Genomic DNA, 22,997 nt, shown 5'->3' on the forward strand with positions numbered 1-22,997 from the left:
GCATGAGGGCACTGCTGGCTCCTGGGGAGCTGCTCAGCACCCAGCACCCCCAAGTCTCTTTCTTCAGGGCTACTCTCAACCCACTCTGCACCCAGCTTGAATTTACACCTCGAGTTGGCAGGACCTTGCTGGTACTATGTTTCTATACCAACACTGAACATAAAGTTATGCCTTGAGCTTCCTCTGCCTCTGGAGTCCCACAAGAAGCAAGAAGAGAAAGCCAAACTCTGCCAACCAGGAGTAGCTGCAGCAGGAAAGCTGCATTCAGCTGGTGGGAAATATGAAGGAGAGCCACATCATTCCTCAGGAGCATTTGGCACTGACACTTCTGGTTTGTGGGAAACCACATGCAGAGGAAAACACTGCTGAGCAGAACTTGAGCTCCAGTGGTCTTGGAGGGGGAGTTTGTGGGAAGGGAAGAGAGAGAAGAGAGCAGTGACATAAAGGAAGCCAACAAAGCACACAAAAGCACTTGGCTTTTTAGTCCTTAGGAGTGCCTTGGATTTGAAGCAGCTGATGGATATTGCAGGCAGCTCCTTGCAGAGTCTTTGTCAGAGTTATGCTGCTCACTGTGCCTGGAGACAGAACTGAGGAACAGGGGTGGGGAAGGACAGGCAGCAGCACAAGTGTCTTTATTGACATGTACACGAGGCTTCAGGGCACACAGGGGCAGCAGATGCCCTCCTCTGCAGATGCTTTGAGAGACAGAGCCTTGGCTTTGCTGAGGGCCACCAAGATGCTGAGAGGGCTGCAGCAGCTCTGCTGTGAGGCAAGGCTGAGAGAGTTTGAGCTCTGCAGCCTGGAGAGGAGAAGGCTTGGAGGAGCCCTTGGAGTGGCCTTGCAGTATCTGAAGGGGCTGAGGAGGGACTATTGACAGGATGAGGAGGAATGGGCTTGAACTGACAGAGGGGAGATGTAAAGTGGATGTTTAGGAAGGGTTGTTTGCAGTGAGGATGGTGAGACACTGGCACAGGTTGCCCAGGGAGGCTGTGGAGCACAGAAGCACCCAATGTGATCTTTGATCACGGAGGTCCCAGCACTGGGCTTGATGGTGGCAAGGCACTTAGAGGGTACTGTACCCAATTTTGGGCTCCTCAGCACGAAGATAGGGAACTACTGGAGACGGTGCAACAAAGACCCTCTGAAAATCTCTGCTATGAAGAAAGACTGAGAGCCCTGGGGCTGCTTGGTCTGGAGAGAAGGCTGAGGGGGGATCTGATCAATCTCTACCAATATCTGAGGGGTGGGTGTCAAGAGGAAGGGGACAGGCTCTGTTTGGTGGTGCCCAGTGACAGGGAAAGCAAGCTAGAAACCAGAAGGTTCCACCTCGACATGAGGAGAAACTTCATTACTGAGAGGGTGGCAGAGCCCTGGCACAGGCTGCCCAGAGAGGCTGTGCAGTCTCCTTCTCTGGAGCCTTTCCAACCCCACCTGGATGTGTTCCTGTGTGCCCTGCCCTGGTGAGGTGAGTTGGACTGAATGATCTCTGGAGGTCTCTTCCAACATGCTGTGATTCCGTGGCAGGAGAAGCATCTCTAACGCAGAGGTTGTTTGCTTTGCCTTGCACACCCCAGCGCGTCTGACTGGGAGCCAGCAGATGGTGTCCTGGCTCGTACAAAGCACCATTTGAGTGTTGCAGCTCAGTGGTCTGGTTTGAGATCATTCATTCTTTTCACTCCCAGCACTTCTTTGCAGTCGTAAGGGGTGGTTCTCGGGTGCTGAGGAGATGGATTTAGCTGCAGGTTTCCTCGGCACAGCAACCCATTGCTTCTCCTCCTGCAGTGCCAGCGTGGCCAGCTGCTCTGTGTTAGCATCCCTCTGACCTCTTCACAGCTCCAGCTTGTGGAGACTTCTCTATCATAGCATCATGGAACCAAGCAGGCTGGAAGAGAGCTCCAAGCTCAGCCAGCCCAACCTAGCACCCAGCCCTGCCCAACCAACCAGACCATGGCACTAAGTGCCCCAGCCAGGCTTGGCTGCAACACCTCCAGCCACAGCCACTCCACCACCTCCCTGGGCAGCCCATTCCAATGCCAATCACTCTCTCTGCCAGCAACTTCCTCCTCACATCCAGCCTAGACCTGCCCTGGCACAGCTCCAGGCTGTGTCCCCTTCTTCTGTTGCTGGGTGCCTGGCAGCAGAGCCCAACCCCACCTGGCTACAGCCTCCCTGCAGGCAGCTGCAGGCAGCAATGAGCTCTGCCCTGAGCCTCCTCTGCTGCAGGCTGCACCCCCCCAGCTCCCTCAGCCTCTCCTCACAGGGCTCTGCTCCAGGCCCCTCCCCAGCCTTGCTGCCCTTCTCCAAACACCTTCCAGCACCTCAACATCTCTCTGCAATGGAGGAGCCCAGAACTGGACACAGCACTCCAGGGGTGGCCTGAGCAGTGCTGAGCACAGGGGCACAAGAACCTCCCTTGTCCTCCTGCCCACACTGCTCCTGAGCCAGCCCAGGATGCCATTGGCTCTGCTGCCCACCTGGGCACTGCTGCCTCCTCTTCAACTCCTCTCTCCCAGCACCCCCAGTTCCCTCTCTGCCTGGCTGCTCTCAGCCACTCTGGCCCCAGCCTGTAGTGCTGCTTGGGGTTGTTGTGGCCAAAGTGCAGAACCCTGCCCTTGGCCTTGTTCAATCTCATCCCATTGGCCTCTGCCCACCCATCCAGCCTGGCCAGGTCCCTCTACAGGGCTCTCCTATCCTGCAACAGCTCTGCAGCTGCTCCTAGCTTGGTGTCATCTGCAAACTTACTGATGCAGAACTCAATGCCCTGCTCCAGATCATCAATAAAGCTATTGAGCAGGGCCCAGCACTGATCCCCGGGGCACACCACTAGTGACAGCTACCCACTGGCTGTGGCACCATTCACCACCACTCTCTGGGGCTGGACTTGCAGCCAGTTCTTGCCCCGTGCTGGACTCAGTCCCCTGGTCCAGATCATCAACAAACATATCTCATTTTCACCAGCTGCTGGAGTCCAGGCCAGCTCCAAAAATAGCAACCTCAAGGCAGCTGGAGAATGAGCTGGGACTTGGCACAGACAGCTCTGAACCCGAGGGGGCTCTGCTGGGTCTGCAGCGTTCACCCTCTGCTTGCTGCCAGCAGCCTGTGACCCAAATTGGCACAGGCATCCTCCTCGCTGTTAGAGGATGCAGCAGCCTCTGACTGCCACAGAGATGCTGCTCAGTCAGCTGCTCAGACACGTGTCTGGTGGGCAGAGATGTGGAGCACATTGTGCTGCTCCACAACAGTGCAGCTGCAGCAGCAAGCAGCAAGAGGCTCAAGTTTGGTGGCTTTCAGTTCCTTCGGGGCTCAAGCAAGTTCCAAGCACTCAGAGGGGAAGACTGAAAGCTGGCAGAAGTGGGCACACTGCCTGCTTCCACATGTGGCCCTTCTCTCACAGCTGTCCTTTCAAGTGGTGGCTACCTGGGGATTCCCCCCCAACCTAAAAAGGTGCCTGTCAGCAGCCAGGTGTGCAGGAACACCACTCAAAGTGGATTGGGCTGAAGTCACTTCATGCCTCTTGTGCAGGGCCTGCTCCAAACCTGAGCTTGGGTCTCCTGAGAGAGGAAGAAACAACCCTAGTGTATTTGTCTCTTGTGCCTCCATCCACACATTTTAAAGCAGGATTCAAAACCCCAGCCAGGACTTTCAGGGAAATAATTGGCAAGTGAATCAGCAGCCCCATGGAAAGGTGCAGCAGCAGCAGGAGAAAACAGTGATTAGGAGTGAGTCTCAAGGAGTCTCAAGGGGCAGATGTGACTGAGTGGAAGGCAGAAGGGCTCTGCAGCAGGACCTTGACTGCCTGGACAGATGGGCAGAGTCCAAGGGGATGGCTTCAATAGCTCCAAGTGCAGGGTGCTGCACTTTGGCCACAACAACCCCATGCAGAGATACAGGCTGGGGTCGGAGTGGCTGAGAGCAGCCAGACAGAGAGGGATCTGGGGGTGCTGATTGATACCCACCTGAACATGAGCCAGCAGTGTGCCCAGGTGGCCAAGAGAGCCAGTGGCATCCTGGCCTGCATCAGGAATGGTGTGGCCAGCAGGAGCAGGGAGGTCATTCTGCCCCTGTGCTCTGCACTGCTTAGACCACACCTTGAGTGCTGTGTTCAGTTCTGGGCCCCCCAGTTTAGGAGGGACATTGAGATGCTTGAGTGTGTCCAGAGAAGGGCAACGAGGCTGGGGAGAGGCCTTGAGCACAGCCCTACGAGGAGAGGCTGAGGGAGCTGGGATTGGTTAGCCTGGAGAAGAGGAGGCTCAGGACAGACCTTATTGCTGTCTGCAACTACCTGAGGGGAGGTTGTGGCCAGGAGGAGGTTGCTCTCTTCTCTCAGGTGGCCAGCACCAGAACGAGAGGACACAGCCTCAGGCTGTGCCAGGGGAGATTTAGGCTGGAGGTGAGGAGAAAGTTCTTCCCTGAGAGAGTCATTGGGCACTGGAATGGGCTGCCCGGGGAGGTGGTGGAGTCGCCGTCCCTGGAGCTGTTCAAGGCAGGACTGGACGTGGCACTTGGTGCCATGGTCTGGCCTTGAGCTCTGTGCTAAAGGGTTGGACTTGATGATCTGTGAGGTCTCTTCCAACCTTGGTGATACTGTGAGACTGTGAGTTCCAAGCTGAGGAAAACAAATTTCCATGACTCATGACTCCCAGGCCAGCAGCACACATCCAAAGCACTTGGACAGGGCCAGGCTCGGAGCTGCCCCCACGCTCGGCTGTATGTGGGTCAGTATCTCGGGGCCAATTATTTGGTGTGTGCTGGCTGATGACCTCTTTAATTGCAGGGCTGGAACTGACCTCACCCACTGAGAAAAAGCTGGTGCATGCAGGAACGAGGCTGATTAGAGCTGGAGGAGTTCACTGTAGTGTTAAATGTGTTTTATTCACCGCCTGGAAGGGAGTAAGAATGCTCAGAAATAAACCTCCCACTAGCTTCAACCAGATAGGATTGTCCTCTGAAACAGGACTTCCCTCACCTTGGCTTTGCACAGGAGGAGCATGGAACTGGCTTTTCAAATAGATAAGGCCAAGGAGATGGGCTGAGCCCCCTCAGAAATGTGCTCACTCTCTGCTCTGTGTTAGCTCTTATGTATTACCCTGGGTGCTGAAAGCTGCAGAGCCACTGCTCATAACTTACAGGGGCAGTTTGCTGAGTTCAGAAGGCATGCAGCTCTCCGTGCTCTAGAGGGCATGCAGGTCTCTGTGCTCTAGAGGGCATGCAGCTCTCCGTGCTCTAGAGGGCATGCAGGTCTCTGTGCTCTAGAGGGCATGCAGCTCTCCGTGCTCTAGAGGGCATGCAGCTCTCCGTGCTCTAGAGGGCATGCAGCTCTCCGTGCTCTAGAGGGCATGCAGCTCTGTGTGCTCTAGAGGGCATGCAGCTCTCCGTGCTCTAGAGGGCATGCAGCTCTGTGTGCTCTAGAGGGCATGCAGCTCTGTGTGCTCTAGAGGGCATGCAGCTCTGTGTGCTCTAGAGGGCATGCAGCTCTCCGTGCTCTAGAAGGCATGCAGCTCTGTGTGCTCTAGAGGGCATGCAGCTCTCCGTGCTCTAGAGGGCATGCAGCTCTGTGTGCTCTAGAGGGCATGCAGCTCTCCGTGCTCTAGAGGGCATGCAGCTCTCCGTGCTCTAGAGGGCATGCAGCTCTGTGTGCTCTAGAGGGCATGCAGCTCTCCGTGCTCTAGAAGGCATGCAGCTCTCCGTGCTCTAGAGGGCATGCAGCTCTCCGTGCTCTAGAGGGCATGCAGCTCTCCGTGCTCTAGAGGGCATGCAGCTCTCCGTGCTCTAGAGGGCATGCAGCTCTGTGTGCTCTAGAGGGCATGCAGCTCTGTGTGCTCTAGAGGGCATGCAGCTCTCCGTGCTCTAGAAGGCATGCAGCTCTCCGTGCTCTAGAAGGCATGCAGCTCTCCGTGCTCTAGAGGGCATGCAGCTCTCCATGCTCTAGAGGGCATGCAGCTCTCCGTGCTCTAGAGGGCATGCAGCTCTCCGTGCTCTAGAGGGCATGCAGCTCTGTGTGCTCTAGAGGGCATGCAGCTCTCCATGCTCTAGAGGGCATGCAGGTCTCCGTGCTCTAGAGGGCATGCAGCTCTCCATGCTCTAGAGGGCATGCAGCTCTCTGTGCTCTAGAGGGCATGCAGCTCTGTGTGCTCTAGAGGGCATGCAGCTCTCCGTGCTCTAGAGGGCATGCAGCTCTGTGTGCTCTAGAGGGCATGCAGCTCTCCATGCTCTAGAGGGCATGCAGCTCTCCGTGCTCTAGAGGGCATGCAGGTCTCTGTGCTCTAGAAGGCATGCAGCTCTCCATGCTCTAGAGGGCATGCAGGTCTCCATGCTCTAGAGGGCACGCAGCTCTCCATGCTCTAGAGGGCATGCAGCTCTCCATGCTCTAGAGGGCATGCAGCTCTCCATGCTCTAGAGGGCACGCAGCTCTCCATGCTCTAGAGGGCATGCAGCTCTCCATGCTCTAGAGGGCATGCAGCTCTCCATGCTCTAGAAGGCATGCAGCTCTCCATGCTCTAGAGGGCACGCAGCTCTCCATGCTCTAGAGGGCATGCAGCTCTCCATGCTCTAGAGGGCATGCAGGTCTCTGTGCTCTAGAGGGCATGCAGCTCTCCATGCCTGATGCTTTGGCAGTGTAGTTGGACTTGATGATCTCTGGAGGTCCTATCCAACCTCTGTGATTCTGTGCCTTTAGCCCCTTGTTTCTGCAGCCTGTGGCACAGCTGCGTGGTGCACAGCTCGGGCTGCAGGGCAAATCTAGCCCTCCTTTGGGCTTCAGCTCACCCCAGAAGCTTTTAGCTCTCTCCATTTGATAGCCTAAAGTATTGTCAATGTCTACAACACCTTCAGTTCATCCATGGTCTGTGTGATGCCATAAAGAAGGAGCAGACTTACTGGAGTTCAGCCTCGTTTCAGCAGCCTGTGGCACAGCTATGTAGTGCACAGCTCGGGCTGCAGGGCAAATCCAGCCCTCCTTTGGGCTTCAGCTCACCACAGATGCTTTTAGCTCTCTCCATTTGATAGTCTAAAGTCTACAATGCATTCAATTCATCCATGGTCTGTGTGATGCCATAAAGAAGGAGGAGCAGACTTACTGGAGTTCAGCCAGGTTGGCCCTGATGGAAGAAAAACCTCTTCCTAATCTGCAAGAGAGCTCTCAGGGAGTCATGTGGTGTCCTGGAAAGCAGCTCGTGTGTGGCAGCTCGGGATGGAGAGGAAGCACAGGGCAGCTCAGAAGGATAAGAGCCTTTTGGAAGGTCACCAGTGCAAGTGAGTCATGAAGCTGTGAGTCAGAGTGAGACACACATGCAAATCCAGCCAGCACCAGCAGCTCCATTTGCTGTGCAGCACCTACCCAGCAGGCTGTGATGTGAGCATGTTGCACAAGCAGGAGGCTCAAGTAAGTGAAGACAGCTAGCTGCTTGCCAGGCAGCTGTCCTAACCAGAGCCAAGTTAGCTCCAAGAAACAAACAAACAGTGAAGGTCCAAGAAAAAAGCCAAGCAGCAATGCTCTATGTGCTGCAGTAGGATTCTCACTGCACAGAATCACACTGAATTAGCCAGGTTGGGAAAGACCTCCAGGATCATTGAGTCCAACCTATCACCTAACACCTTCTGATTAACTAAACCCTGGCACCAAGTGCCTCATCCAGCCTCCTCTTAAACACTTCCAGAGCTGGGCACTCCACCACCTCCCTGGGCAGCCCATTCCAATGCCAGTCACTCTCTCTGCCAGCAACTTCCTAACAACATCCAGCCTAGACCTGCCCTGGCACAGCTTGAGGCTGTGTCCCCTTCTTCTGGTGCTGGGTACCTGGCAGCAGAGCCCAACCCCACCTGGCTACAGCCTCCCTGCAGGTAGATGTCATTGCTGTCTACAACTTTCTCACCATGTCCAGAGGAGCTCCAACCCTCTGATCATCCTCATGGCCCTCAGTGGTATTTAAGCATTGAAAATATTCCTTCTCCTCCTCACCATGAATGAAATCCTGGCCTGGTTTCCACTGGCTTTTTGCTCCTGTCCCTTAACATCCTGCAGCACCTGGCCTGTTTTTTATCACAGTCTAACCTCTACCTTGACTTTATGCTGCAAAGCTCACCCCGACTGGAAGCCACATTCCCAAGCACAGGAATGTCTCTGGCTGAAATAATTTCAGTGCAAGGAGGTTCTAAACCCCAGACTGCACTGCAGCAGCTAGATTCAAGCCCACAGAGACTCCTTCCTTTCAAAACAATCAGCCCACATTAAGTATGCTGTGATTTGAAGCACCTGGACTGGATCAGGCTTAGGTTGCAGTATCCCTGCCTAGGTGGAGCAGCTCATAGTGCAGCACAAGAACCTGTGAGCACTGGAAGCACACAGCCTGGCTGGGTGCAGCACTGCTGGGTAAGGAACTGGCTGGATGGTGGCACCCAGAGAGTGGGGATCAAGGGCACAGTGTCCACCTGCAGACCAGTGCCAAGTATCATAGTATCATAGTATCACAGTATCACAGTATCACAGTATCAGAGTATCATCAAGGTTGGAAGAGACCTCACAGATCATCAAGTCCAACCCTTTAGCACAGAGCTCAAGGCCAGACCATGGCACCAAGTGCCACGTCCAGTCCTGCCTTGAACAGCTCCAGGGACGGCGACTCCACCACCTCCCCGGGCAGCCCATTCCAGTGTCCAATGACTCTCTCAGGGAAGAACTTTCTCCTCACCTCCAGCCTAAATCTCCCCTGGCACAGCCTGAGGCTGTGTCCTCTTGTTCTGGTGCTGGCCACCTGAGAGAAGAGAGCAACCTCCTCCTGGCCACAACCTCCCCTCAGGTAGTTGCAGACAGCAATGAGGTCTGCCCTGAGCCTCCTCTTCTCCAGGCTAACCAATCCCAGCTCCCTCAGCCTCTCCTCGTAGGGCTGTGCTCAAGGCCTCTCCCCAGCCTCGTCGCCCTTCTCTGGACACAGGGGTCAGTGCTGGCACCAGTGCTGTGGAACATCTCTGTCAGTGCCATGGGCAGAGCAATCAGTGCAGCCTCAGCAGGTGTGCAGCTGGCACCAAGCTGTGTGGCACAGGTGACTTGCTAGAGGGCAGGGACCCATCCAGAGGGAGCTGCACAGGCTGCAGAGATGTGCCCAGGCCATCCTCAGGACACTCAACAAGTCCAAGTGGAAGGTTCTGCACCTGGGTCAGAGCAATGCCAAGCACAGCTGCAGGCTGGGTGAGGAATGGCTGAGAGCAGCCCTAAGGAACAGCCCCTGGGGGTCTGGGCTGATGCAAAGCTCCACAGGAGGCTGCAGGGTGAGTGCAGCCCAGACACAAGCCTGTGCTGGGCTGCAGCCAGAGCAGTGTGGGCACAGGGCAAGGGAGGGGATTGTGCCCCTTGGCTCTGCTCTCCTCACACCCCACCTGCAGCCCTGGGGGCAGTTCTGGAGCCCCCAGCACAAGCAGCACAGGGAAGTGTTGGAGGCAGTGCAGAGGAGGCCACCAAGATGCTGAGAGGGCTGCAGCAGCTCTGCTGTGAGGCCAGGCTGAGAGAGTTGGGGCTGTGCAGGCTGGAGAGGAGAAGGCTTGGAGGAGCCCTTGGAGTGGCCTTGCAGGATCTGCAGGGGGCTGCAGAAGGGCTGGGGAGGGACTATGGACAAGGTCTGGGAATGGCAGGAGGAGGAGGAATGGGTTTGAAGTGGCAGAGGGGAGATGGAAAGTGGATGTTAGGGAGAAGTTGTTTGCAGTGAGGGTGGTGAGACACTGGCACAGGTTGCCCAGGGAGGCTGTGGAGCACAGAAGCACCCAATGTGATCTTTGATCCCATTGGCTGCTTCTGTGCTCCACAACCTCCCTGGAGGTGTTCAAGACCAGGTTGGATGAGGCCTTGAGCAACCTGTTCTAGTGGGAGGTGTCTCTGCCTGTGGCAGTGGGTTTGGAACTGGCTGAGCTTTGAGGTCCCTTCCAACCTAACCCATTCTCTGATTCTGGAACAGGAGCCTGTTTGGGTTGGAAGGGAGCTATAAAGATCATCTCATCCAAGTCCCCTGACATGGGTAGGAATGTTTTCAACTATGTCAAGCTGCTCAAAGCCCTGCCCAACCTCACCTTCTACTGAAGAGGTATCCACAGTTTCTCTCCTTAAACAGCTGTAGGTCTCACCATCTTCACTGTGAAGCTCCTCCTTTATGGCCCCTCTTAATCTATTCTCAGTTTAAAACCATTGCTCCTTGTTCTGTCTCTACAGCCCTTGCTATGAACTCTCTCCACCTTTCTTACAAGTCCCTTTTATATATTGAAAGACCACAGTAAGAGTTCTCAGGAGCCTTCTCTTTTGAACAGCCCCAACTCTATCACACAATCACAGAGTGATAGAGGTTGGAAGGGACCTCAGGGATGATACAGTCCAAGCTACCTGCCCGAGCAGCATCACCCAGGGTATGCTGCACAGGAATGCACCCAGGTGGGGTGTGAAAGCCTCCAGAGAAGGACACTCCACAATCCCTCAGGGCTCTGTCACTCTCACTGTAAGGAAGTTTCTCCTCCAGAGAAGGGCAGCAAGGCTGGGGAGGGACTGGGAACACAAACCCTATGAGGAGAAGCTGAGGGAGCTGGGGGTGTGCAGCCTGCAGCAGAGGAGGCTCAGGGCAGAGCTCATTGCTGTCTGCAGCTGCCTGCAGGGAGGCTGTAGCCAGGTGGGGTTGGGCTCTGCTGCCAGGCAACCACCAATAGAACAAGGGGACACAGTCTCAAGATGTGACAGGCTGGATGTGAGGAGGAAGTTGCTGGCAGAGAGAGTGATTGGCATTGGAATGGGCTGCCCAGGGAAGTGGTGGAGTGGCCATGGCTGGAGGTGTTGAAGCCAAGGCTGGCTGGGGCACTTAGTGCCATGGTCTGGTTGGTTGGGCAGGGCTGGGTGCTAGGTTGGGCTGGCTGAGCTTGGTGCCATGGTCTGGTTGGTTGGATAGGGCTGGGTGCTAGGTTTGACTGGATGGTCTTGGTGCCATGGTCTAGCCTTGAGCTCTGTGGTAAAGGGTTGGACTTGATCTGTGAGGTCTCTTCCTACCTTGGTGATACTGTGATACTGTGATACTGTGATACTGTGTGATCTTTGAGGTCTCTTCCAACCTGGTTGATTCTATGATTCTGTGATCAAGTTTGGATGCATTGGTCCTTGTCTTATTGCTGTGCACCACTGAAAAGAGCTTGGCCCCCTCCGCTTGACACCCACCCCTCAGGTTTTATAGACATTGCTCAGATCCCCTCTCAGCCTTCTCTTCTCCAGACTACACAGCCCCAAGACTCTCAGTCTCTTTACAGGGGAGGTGCTCAAGTCCCCTAATCATCTTCCTGGCTCTCCATGGGACTCTTTCCAGCAGATCCCTGTCTATGAGGAGAGGCTGAGGGAGCTGGGCCTATTTAGCCTGGAGAAGAGGAGGCTCAGAGGTGATCTTATTATTGTCTACATCTACCTGAAAGCACATTGTAGCCAGGTCGGGGGTGGCCTCTTCTCCCAGGCAACCAGCAATAGAACAAGGGGACACAGTCTTAAGTTGTGCTGGGGTAGTTATAGGCTGGCTGTGAGGAGGAAGTTTCTGGCAGAGAGAGTGATTGGCATTGGAATGGGCTGCCCAGGGAGGTGGTGGAGTGGCCGTGGCTGGAGGTGTTGCAGCCAAGCCTGGCTGGGGCACTTAGTGCCATGGTCTGGTTGGTTGGGCAGGGCTGGGTGCTAGGTTGGGCTGGCTGAGCTTGGAGCTCCCTTCCAACCTGCTTGATTCTATGATTCTATGATTCTCTTGAACTGGAGAGCCCAAATCCAGTCACAGTATTCCATCTGTGGTCTCAGCAGGACAGAGCAGAGGGGAAAAAGAACCTGCCTAGCTCTGCTGGCCACACTTTCCCTGTTGCACACCGAGATGCCCTTGGCCTTCTTAGCCACAAGGGCACGCTGGTGTCAGTATGAGGAATGCAGCCTTATTCAGAGCCCCTGGGAGCAAAGTGAGTGTCCCAAGCTTCCATCAGCCTCTTTTTCATACTTCTGTAAGAATAGAATCATAGAATCACAGAATCAAGCAGGTTGGAAGAGACCTCCAAGCTCATCCAGGCCAACCTAGCACCCAGCCCTAACCAATCAACCAGACCATGGCACTAAGTGCCTCAGCCAGGCTTTTCTTGAAGACCCCCAGGGACGGTGCCTCCACCACTTCCCTGGGCAGCCCATTCCAATGCCAATCACTCTCTCTGGGAAGAACTTCTTCCTAATATCCAGCCTAGACCTACCCTGGCACAACTTGAGACTGTGTCCCCTTGTTCTATTGCTGGTTGCCTGAGAGAAGAGGCCACCCCCCACCTGGCTACAATGCCCCTTCAGGTAGTTGTAGACAGTAATAAGATCACCTCTGAGCCTCCTCTTCTCCAGGCTGCACACCCCCAGCTCCCTCAGCCTCTCCTCATAGGATTTGTGTTCCAGGCCCCTCACCAGCCTTGCTGCCCTTCTCTGGACATGTTCCAGCACCTCAACATTTCTCTTGAATGGAGGGGCCCAGGGGAGAAACACTGTGCATGGTTTGCTTGCTGCAGAGGGCAATGACTCCCTGTTCTTTGCAGGGTTACCTGATCAGCTGCGTGTGGAACTGCTACCGCTACATCAACAGCAGGAACAACTCGGACGTGCTGGTCTACATCACCACCAACGACACCGCGGTAAGGCTGCTGGGCACCAGCCCCTGCACCTGCCCTTGCAGCAGCTCCTCAGCCACCCATCTCCAGCCCTTTGGCAGCCCTCCTCTGTGGAAACACCCTGGGGGATGGGGGCCAGGAAGGAAGGGACAGGGACACCCTCTGCTCACTTGTGCCCTGGTGTGATGGTTTGGGAGTTACTGTGGTGGTTTGGGTGTTCCCACCCTACCCACAGCCCCCACACCCCCCAGCTTTATAAATCACCCAGACTAGACTCAGCCAGCTTTGGGAATCAGGAATGGTGTGGCCAGCAGGAGCAGGGAGGTCATTCTGCCCCTGGACTCTGCACTGGTTAGACCACACCTTGAGTGCTGTGTTCATTTCTGGCCCCCCCAGTTTAGGAGGGACATTGAGATGCTTGAGCGTGTCCAGAGAAGGGAGACGAGGCTGGGGAGAGGCCTTGAGCACAGCCCTACGAGGAGAGGCTGAGGGAGCTGGGATTGATTAGCCTGGAGAAGAGGAGGCTCAGGGGAGACCTCATTGCTGTCTACAACTACCTGAGGGGAGGTTGTGGCCAGGAGGAGGTTGCTCTCTTCTCTCAGGTGGCCAGCACCAGAACAAGAGGACACAGCCTCAGGCTGTGCCAGGGGAGATTTAGGCTGGAGGTGAGGAGAAAGTTCTTCCCTGAGAGAGTCATTGGACACTGGAATGGGCTGCCCGGGGAGGTGGTGGAGTCGCCGTCCCTGGAGCTGTTCAAGGCAGGACTGGACGTGGCACTTGGTGCCATGGTCTGGCCTTGAGCTCTGTGCTAAAGGGTTGGTGTGCACAATGATTGGTGATGTTAGGGAGAGGTGATTTGCAATGATTAGAGTCATTGCAGTTGCTCTGGGGAGCTGAAGAAGTGCCATGTATGAGTGGAGAGCAGGACAGAAAGCTCTGTAGTTGTACAATAAACACGAGAGATTCCCAGCCCTGCTGCAGCATCCAGACCTGAGGTGTGTCTAAATCATAGAATCATAGAGTCAAGCAGGTTGGAAGAGAGCTCCAAGCTCAGCCAGTCCAACCTAGCACCCATCCCTATCCAATCAACCAGACCATGGCACTTAGTGCCTCAGCCAGGCTTTGCTTGAAGACCTCCAGGGACAGTGGACACACACAACAGAGCCATCCTGAGCTGCACTCAAATTCACAGCTTCACAGGGGGCACTGGGTTGGAAGGGACCCTCAAAGGGCATCTGATCCAAGCCCTCTGCACTCAGCAGGGACACCTCCAACTAGAGCAGGCTTTGCAAGGCCACATCCATCCTGGTCCTGAATGCCTGCAGCCATGGGGCCTCAGCCACAGCCCTGGGCAGCCTGTGCCAGGATTTCACCCCTCTCACTGTGCACAGCTTCCTCCTGATGTCCAACCTAACTCTGCCCTGCTCCAGCTTCAAACCCAATGCAATCTGTCAATCCCTGAGTGGTTTTCCAGCACTTTTGTCCTCTCAGTTTCTAGAGGTATCTGCAGGACACTTTGCCACAGCACTGAGGTGACTTCCCTATGCTGCACCACAGAAAGCAGAAGATGATTTTTCCTGCTTTCCCAGGCTGGGATTGCTTTTATTCCTGCCAACTGCTCAAGCACACCATGGGTGAAGATTAATTTTCTCTGCTAATTGAAGCTTGACAGCAATGCCCTGGCAGTGTTTGTCCAGTTTGGAAGAAACCTGGCAGCCTTCAAGAGCAGAAGAGACCCCAAGGTTAGACATTGTGTTCTGTGGGGCAGGAACAGCTCCTCTGTGCTCTTGGGCAGCCAGAGGATTTCAGTTTGTTTATTTTTAACTCTCACTCAAGGCAATCAGTGGAAGTTTCATCTCTGGTCATGCTGCCAGTGGGGATAAAATGTAAAGCCATAAATCTCTTTTCAAAGTGAGATTTAGATCCTGATGTACTTTAGCTCCAGTGGAGCAAATTGCTCCAGTTGGCAGCTGTCACCAGTGGTGTTCCCCAAGGATCAGTGCTGGGCACAGTCCTGTTCAATATCTTTATTGATGATCTGGAGCAGAGGATTGAGTCCAGCAGCAGTAAGTTTGCAGATGACACCAAGCTAGGAGCAGCTGTGGAGCTGTTGCAGGGTAGCAGAGCCCTGCAGAGGGACCTGGCCAGGCTGCATGGGTGGGCAGAGGCCAATGGGATGAGACTGAACAAGGCCAAGGGCAGGGTTCTGCACTTTGGCCACAACAACCCCAAGCAGCACTGCAGGCTGGGGCCAGAGTGGCTGAGAGCAGGCAGGCAGAGAGGGAGCTGGGGGTGCTGGCAGAGAGGAGCTGCAGAGGAGGCAGCAGTGCCCAGGTGGGCAGCAGAGCCAATGGCATCCTGGGCTGGCTCAGGAGCAGTGTGGGCAGCAGGACAAGGGAGGTTCTTGTGCCCCTGTGCTCAGCACTGCTCAGGACACCCCTGCAGTGCTGTGTCCAGTTCTGGGCTCCTCCATTGCAGAGAGATGCTGAGGTGCTGGAAGGTGTTTGGAGAAGGGCAGCAAGGCTGGGGAGGGGCCTGGAGCAGAGCCCTGTGAGGAGAGGCTGAGGGAGCTGGGGGGGTGCAGCCTGCAGGAGGAGGCTCAGGGCAGAGCTGATTGCTGCCTGCAGCTGCCTGCAGGGAGGCTGTAGCCAGGTGGGGTTGGGCTCTGCTGCCAGGCAAGCAGCACCAGAAGAAGGGGACACAGCCTGGAGCTGTGCCAGGGCAGGTCTAGGCTGGCTGTGAGGAGGAAGTTGCTGGCAGAGAGAGTGATTGGCATTGGAATGGGCTGCCCAGGGAGGTGGTGGAGTGGCCGTGGCTGGAGGTGTTGAAGCCAAGCCTGGCTGGGGCACTTAGTGCCATGGGCTGTAAGAATCTGAAGGGGGCCACAAGAAGGCTGCAGAAGGACTCTTTACAAAGGCCTGCAGGAACAGGATGAAGACAATGGTGTGAAATAAGAGCTGAGCAGATTGAGATTGGATGTGAGGGCTAAGTTCTGCACCATGAAGGTAGTGGAACAATGCAACAGGTTGCTCAGGGAGCATATTAGGGCTGAAGTGTTCAAAGTCAGCTTTGAAGCTTCCCAGCACAGACATTCCTCAGGCTCACAGGATATCAGAGGTTGGAAGGGAGCCAAGGAGATCATCCAGTCCAACCCCCCAGCCAGAGCAGGACCACACAATCTAGCACAGATCACAGAGGAACACATCCAGACAGGTCTTGCAAGTCTCCAGAGAAGGAGATTCCACAACCAGTGGAATGGGACCCTTCCAGTAGTGCCAGTGCTCTGAGACCCTTCCACTCAAGAAGTTCCCCCTTGTGTTGAGCTGGAACCTCCTGTGCTGCAACTTACTGCCACTGCCCTTTGTCCTACAGAGATATTCAAGGTGAAGCTGGGCAGAGCTCTGGACAACCTGCTCTGGTGGAGGATGTCCCTGCTGAGTGCAGGGGGTTGCACAGGATGACTACAACTACCTGAAGGGGCATTGTAGCCAGGTGGGGGGTGGCCTCTTCTCCCAGGCAACCAGCAATAGAACATGGGGACACAGTCTCAAGTTGTGCCAGGGTAGGTCTAGGCTGGATGTTAGGAAGAAGTTCTTCACAGAGAGAGTGATTGGCATTGGAATGGGCTGCCCAGGGAGGTGGTGGAGGCACCGTGCCTGGGGGTCTTCAAGAAAAGACTGGCTGAGGCACTTAGTGCCATGGTCTGGTTGATTGGATAGGGCTGGGTGCTAGGTTGGACTGGATGATCTTGGAGGTCTCTTCCAACCTGCTTGATTCTATGATTCTATGATTCTATTCTATGACTTCTGAGGATCCCTCCCCACCCTGACCATTCTATGACCCTGCACCTCTATGAACTTCAAGCCAACACCGTTGCATTTTCAAACTGCTCTGCTTCTGCTCTATTAATTTACTCTTTTGTCATTTTTATCAAAGGACAAAGCCTTAAGGCTCATCTTTTTTACTGTGACTTCTATCAGCTGCCTTCTTGCTTCAATAAAACCCCCAAACCCACCTCTTTTTATTTCCCTCTCCCCTGCAGGTCCTGTTGCCACCATATGATGACCCTGCCAGTGGAGCTGCTAAAGAGCCACCCCCACCTTATGTGTCAGCATAAAGTGAGGAGAGTGCTGTGGACCCAGGGAGGACAGCTTCACTTTGCAGACACTGGAGCAATAGTTTGATAAGTTCACTTCCAGGAGATGACCTCTGTTGTTTTGCTGACATAACAGAACCTAAGTTGTACAATTACAGATCATGTAGATAGTTTTGACTGATTGGCTGCACCTGCAGCAGTGGTTCAGATCCTAGTGACCTACATTCTGGGTAGCATTAAGGTTGCAGTAGTCATCAAAGAGCTTTTTTCCACCATGCCTGACATGCAGTGTTTAGAGAACATAGAACTTTGCATTCTCAGTCAGGTTCAGATTCTACCTTTTGGGCTTTGTTTTCTTTTTCTTTGTTTCTAAAAACATCCAAAGCATTGCAAATGTCTTTCTCAGATGCCCACTTCCACCTTCAGAATACAGCTCAAGTGCCCCAAAATTCCCATCATATTCCACTGCATTCCTGCTCTGCAGGATGAAGGATGCAGAAGAAGGATGAAGACTGCAATAAGAATCACAAAATGGTAGGGGCTGGAAGGGACCTCAGCAGCTCCTCCAATCCAACCCCTCTGCCAGAGCAGCTTCACCCAGGGCAGCTCACACAGGAGCACATCCAGGTGGGATTAGAAAGGCTCCATGGGAGGAGACTCCACAGCCTCTCTGGGCAGCCTGCTCCAGGGCTCTGCCACCCTTACAGTGAAAAAAATTCCCCTCCTGTGTCTGTGGCAGCTCCTCTGCTGCAGCTGGCACCCAGTGCCCCTTGTGCTGCCCTTGGCCAGCCCTGAGCAGAGCCTGGCTGCATCCTCCCAACACTGCCCTGCACATCTTGATCAGCAGCACTGGGGGCAGCCCTCAGGCTCCTCTGCTGCCAGCTCCCAGCCCCAGCTCCCTCAGCCTATGCTCAGCAGGGAGATGTTCACTGCCTGCAGCAGCTTTGTGACTCTGTGCTGGACTCTCTGAAGCAGTTCCCTGAGGTTCTTGAAGTGAGTGGCCCAGAACTGGACACAGTATTCCAGATGCAGCCTCAGCAGGGCAGAATAGAAAGAGTCTTATTGCAGTATTCTCATCAACCTGCCTAATGGGAAACAGATTTACTTGGGGAGGATGGGAAAAGGGAGTAGATAAAGCACTCTGAGATGTATCAAGCCAGAACCTGTGGTCTGCATGGGCTCACTTTGTCCCAGCCTGCAACCACCCCAGCATTCAAAAGGAAGAAGAGTTCTTCCCAACTTCTGGCTCATTTTCTTTTCCTGCCTGCACACCTTTCTCCCCAGCAACTTCCCAAGCAGCATTTTGAGGTCACAAACCCCCTGCTTCTAGAGCCCCGTGGCAATACAACTGCCTCTTTCACACTTGATCTGTGCTTCTTTTCCCCCTGCTGTGTGCCTGTAAACACTGCAGTGTCCTACTGAGTGTCACTGCAATCCTTGCAGGTTCTAAGCTCTGAGTTCCCAACCAGTGGGAGGCTTCTGCATGGAACCTCCTGCAGCATCAGCAGCCATGCTGTGAGTGTCTCTCCTCCACATCAGCGTGGGGAGGGGAGGTTTGCTTTCTGCCTGGACTGGCTGTGCTCAGAATCTGTCTCCTGGGCCTCCTCCACCCATGGCTGCTTGTGTGAGCTGTGCATTTATCTCCTCCCCAGAGAAGTGCCTCCTGAACATGTAACTTTTTGTGGTCAGTGAAGGTTCTACTGCTAATGGAGAAGGGACAGGGAAAGGGAATCTGTGTCTCTACCTCTCATTGTTTCCCACTGTGTTGTCTCCTCTGTGGCTGGGGGGGGCTGAACAGTCTGCAGCTAGCCCCATGCCATTGCAGCCTGTGCCACAGGGAATTGGTTGTGGCAATTAATGAGGCAGGAGTGATAAAATAAGTGTGTCCAGTTCTGGGCTCCTCAGTTCAAGAGAGATGTTGAGGTGCTGGGAGGTGTTTGGAGAAGAGCAGCAAGGCTGGGGAGGGGCCTGGAGCAGAGCCCTGTGAGGAGAGGCTGAGGGAGCTGGGGGGGTGCAGCCTGCAGCAGAGGAGGCTCAGGGCAGAGCTCATTGCTGCCTGCAGCTGCCTGCAGGGAGGCTGTAGCCAGGTGGGGTTGGGCTCTGCTGCCAGGCAGCCAGCACCAGAAGAAGGGGACACAGCCTGGAGCTGTGGCAGGGCAGGTCTAGGCTGGATGTGAGGAGGAAGTTGCTGGCAGAGAGAGTGATTGGCATTGGAATGGGCTGCCCAGGGAGGTGGTGGAGTGGCCGTGGCTGGAGGTGTTGAAGCCAAGCCTGGCTGGAGCACTTAGTGCCATGGTCTGGTTGGTTGGGCAGGGCTGGGTGCTAGGCTGGGCTGGCTGAGCTTGGAGCTCTCTGCCAACCTGCCTGATTCTATAAGAGCTTTCCCAGGGGAACACAGCACCAGCAGGTTCTTTTTGTGGAGGCTGCCACTGTGAGCTGCCCTGGCAGAGACCAGGGAAGGGAGGGCCAGGCTCCCTCTGCCTGTCCCCTGGGAAAAGGCAGCTCCCCACCTGCCTGGTGGGATTTTACTTCAGAGTTCATCTGCTCTGAGATGGACAAAGCAAAGAAAGCTTTTGCCCTGAAGTCTGTCCATGGATGGCTGTCACAGTCCTACTGCTCCCTAACAGTGTCTCCCGAGTGTGGTTATCTCATTTCAGTTCCCTTCAGGGATGAATCTGAGCCCGGGGGCTGGGGTTGGGCTTCTGAGCCTCATCTTTCATTCCTGACAGACCTGTGAAGGCTTTTCCACGACCATGCTTGAGACAAGCTGGCTGTAAATGCATCCCATCTGTGTGTACCACCTCCTCTTCAATAAAAGCCTGTTTCCTCCAGACTACATGGAAGTGATTCCTGCTGCTTTTCCAAGCAAAAGCATACCCAAATTCCTGCCCAATCAGCAGGATTTTCCCTGCAAACAACTGGGCAGTCCTCCAGTCCCCTCACCAGGGCCTTCAGCAGCTTTCCCCTCATGCTGTGTAAATGGAGAGCAGGACAGAGAGGTCTGGGACTGTGCAAGAGTCCAAGCCCTGCTGCAGCATCCAGACCTGAGGTGTGTGTGACACACAGCAGAGCCACCCTGAGCTGCACTCAAATTCACAGCTTCACAGGGGGCACTGGGTTGGGAGGGACCCTCAAAGGGCATCTGGGTCAAGCCCTCTGCACTCAACAGGGACACCTCCAACTAGAGCAGGCTTTGCAGGGCCACATCCATCCTGGTCCTGAATGCCTGCAGCCATGGGGCCTCAGCCACAGCCCTGTGCCAGGATTTCACCCCTCTCACTGTGCACAGCTTCCTCCTGCTGTCCAACCTAACCCTGCCCTGCTCCAGTATCAAACCATTGCCCTTCTTCTACCCCCCCACAGGCCCTTCTGAACTGTCCCTCCCCAGCCTGCCTGTAGGTCCCCTTCAGAGATTGAAATGCAGCTCTGAGGTCTGCCCAGAGCCTTCTCTTCTCTAGGCTGAACAGCCCAAACGTTCTCAGCCTGTCCTCATGACAGACATCTCCATCTTTCTGATCATCTTGGTGGCCCCCCTCCAGCAGGTCCAGGTCTCTCTTGTGTGGGGCAGCCCAGAGCAGGACACAGCACTGCAGGTGAGGTCTCGGCAGGGCAGGGCAGGGCAGGGCAGGGCAGGGCAGAGCAGAGCAGAGGGACAGGATCCCCTCTCTCCATCTCTGGCCATGCTGCTTTAGATGCAGCCCAGCTGCCCATGGCCTGTTGGACTGCAGTGCCCAGCACTGGCTCCTGCCCAGCTTCTCACCCACCAGCATACCCAAGCCCTTCTCTGCAAGGCTGCTTTCAATCTCCTCATCCCCCAGCCTGGGCTGATACTGAGCCTTGCCCAGCACAGGCACAGGACCTTGCATTTTGCCTTATTGAACCTCATGAGATTGTCCTCAGCCCACTCTGCAGCCTGTCCAGGTCCCTCTCGATGTGTCCTACCCTGTCCTCCAGTCTGGGACTTGTTTTTCTCCACATCACTGTATGGATAATGCTGCACTAACTCACAGGACATTCCTGTGGGCTTCAGCTTGTCTCACTAAGGAATCAGGACTGCTTCACACTCCCCAGACGTGCCTAAGTGCGAGCACACTTGTCCTGCCAGCACTCCTAATGCCTGCTGGATCTGGTCCAGCCCTGTGGGTTGAAGAGGGCAGGCAAGCTCTGGTATTAACCCCATGACATTCCTGCACACAATGGAGGATGGAGCAGCTGGGAAGGAGGGAGCAGATAATGCAAGATCAGTTCAACTCTGCCAACTCATCAGAGGATCCACATGAGAGAGGAGTACACAGAGTCCCAGAATGGTCTGAGTTGGAAAGCACCTCCAAAGGTCATCCAGTCCAACCCCTCCTGTGCTCAGCAGGGACATCCTCCACTAGGCTGCTCAGAGCCCTGCCCAGCTTTACCTTGAAAATCTCCAGGGATGAGGCCACAACCACCTCCCTGAGCCACCTGTTGAAGTGTTCCACTACCCTCCTGGTGCAGAACTGGTTCCTCACATCCAGTCTCAATCTGCTCTGCTCTCCTTTCAAGCCATTGCCCTCATCCTGTCCCTGCAGGGCTTTGCAAACAGTCCCTCTGCAGCCTTCTTGCAGCCCTCCTCGGGTACTGGCAGGCTGCTGTTAGGTCTGCCTGAAGCCTTCTCTCCTCCAGGCTGAACACCCCCAGCTCCCCCAGCCTGTGCTGGCAGCAGAGCTGTGATCATTTTCACAGCCTCCTCTGGATCTGCTCCATTAGGTCCATGCCCTTCCTGCACTGAGGGCTCCAGAGCTGGATGCAGTACTCCAGGTGAGCTCTCACCAGAGTAAAATGAGTTCCCTCACTCCCAGAGCAAACGAAGATCCTCTGGGCAGCATGAGGAGACACAAGCTGCAGCCAAAGAGTTTTCAGCCTCAGCCACTGGATTTGTTTCTCCATTCCCGTGTCTAATCCAGGGGAATTCACACCACAGCTTTTCCATAATTCATTTTTAACAGTCAGGCATCTGTGACACAGAAACCCATTAAAAACCTGCCCTCTGAGCTGCCAGCACTGGGGAGCAGCTTGCTCCTAGCACTGGCTGTGGTTGTTGGTTTCCTTTCACTGTTCCTTGCACATCTCCCAGATATTAGGAGCATTTCCTGGCTCAGACTTCATCCTGTTTGAGAATTTTCACCTCCAATATAGCAGCTGAGAGGAAGGACCCTGAAATGGGGCACTTGGGAGTGGGACAGTTTCAAAAGTGCAGGTGATCAACTCCCAGCTGGTCCTGAATGGGCTGCCCAGGGAGGTGGTGGAGTGGCCGTGGCTGGAGGTGTTGAAGCCAAGCCTGGCTGGGGCACTGAGTGCCATGGTCTGGTTGGTTGGGCAGGGCTGGGTGCTAGGTTGGGCTGGCTGAGCTTGGAGCTCTCTTCCAACCTGCCTGATTCCATGATTCTACATGCACCTGAAAGGTGGTTGTAGCCAGGTGTGGTCAGACTCTTCTGTCAGACACCCAGGGGCAGAACAGTCTCAAACTGTGCCAGGGCATTGGAATGGGTTGCCTGGGAAGGTAGTGGAGTCCCCATCCCTGGGAGGGTTTCAAAAGAGACTGAATGGGGCATTTAGTGCCATGGTCTGGTTGGTTGGGCAGGGCTGGGTGCTAGGTTGGGCTGGCTGAGCTTGGAGCTCTCTTCCAACCTGCTTGGCTCTGTGATTCTAAGTTCATTCTTATTAACCTCTAATAACCTGAGTGGAAAGAAAATCTGTTTCAAGGGGTGTTAGCATGGAACATCCTAGAGTAGGAATCAGCAGCAGCAAGTGGAAATCTAAACCTTGATAACTGCAAACCCCAAAGTAGGTCCTCTGCTGGAATCCTCTACTTTCTTTGAACTACCTGGTTTAAGGCATTGCAGACTTCACAACATGTGAAGGCACAAATCCCCTTTCTCCCTTCTCTGCCTGATGCTCTATTTTCTGGTGGAACAAAGCAAGTAAGGGGGGTACAAAAATGCTGGGGAGGGACTTCTGAGGCTGTGAGGGAGTGTCAGGAGTGGGGGGAATGGAGCAAAGGTGGAGGTGGGGAGAGTGAGGCTGGAGGTGAGGAGGAAGTTGTTGAGCAGGAGAGTGGTGAGAGGCTGGAATGGGTTGCCCAGGGAGGTGGTTGAGGCCCCATGGCTGGAGGTGTTTGAGGCCAGGCTGGCTGAGGCTGTGTGCAGCCTGCTCTAGGGTAGGGTGTCCCTGGGCATGGCAGGGGGGTTGGCACTGGCTGCTTCTTGTGCTCCCTTCCAGCCCTGACTGATTCTGTGATTCT

At 54.9% G+C, this 22,997-nt stretch overlaps 1 protein-coding gene across 1 annotated transcript in view; it reads left to right on the plus strand.

Annotated features, from left to right (window-relative positions):
• The window catches only part of LAPTM4B (lysosomal protein transmembrane 4 beta), a 60,590-nt gene extending 41,823 nt beyond the window's left edge, over positions 1 to 18,767 (plus strand). The window contains exons 6-7 of the mRNA XM_064154745.1: positions 12,556 to 12,651; positions 16,670 to 18,767. Coding sequence (XP_064010815.1) covers positions 12,556 to 12,651; positions 16,670 to 16,744 — 171 coding nt within the window. The 3' untranslated portion in view covers positions 16,745 to 18,767. The remainder of the gene's footprint in view (positions 1 to 12,555; positions 12,652 to 16,669) is intronic.
• Positions 18,768 to 22,997: the final 4,230 nt, after the last annotated feature.

The sequence above is a fragment of the Pogoniulus pusillus genome, chromosome 14, assembly GCF_015220805.1.
Source record: "Pogoniulus pusillus isolate bPogPus1 chromosome 14, bPogPus1.pri, whole genome shotgun sequence".
Taxonomy (NCBI): Eukaryota; Metazoa; Chordata; class Aves; order Piciformes; family Lybiidae; genus Pogoniulus; species Pogoniulus pusillus.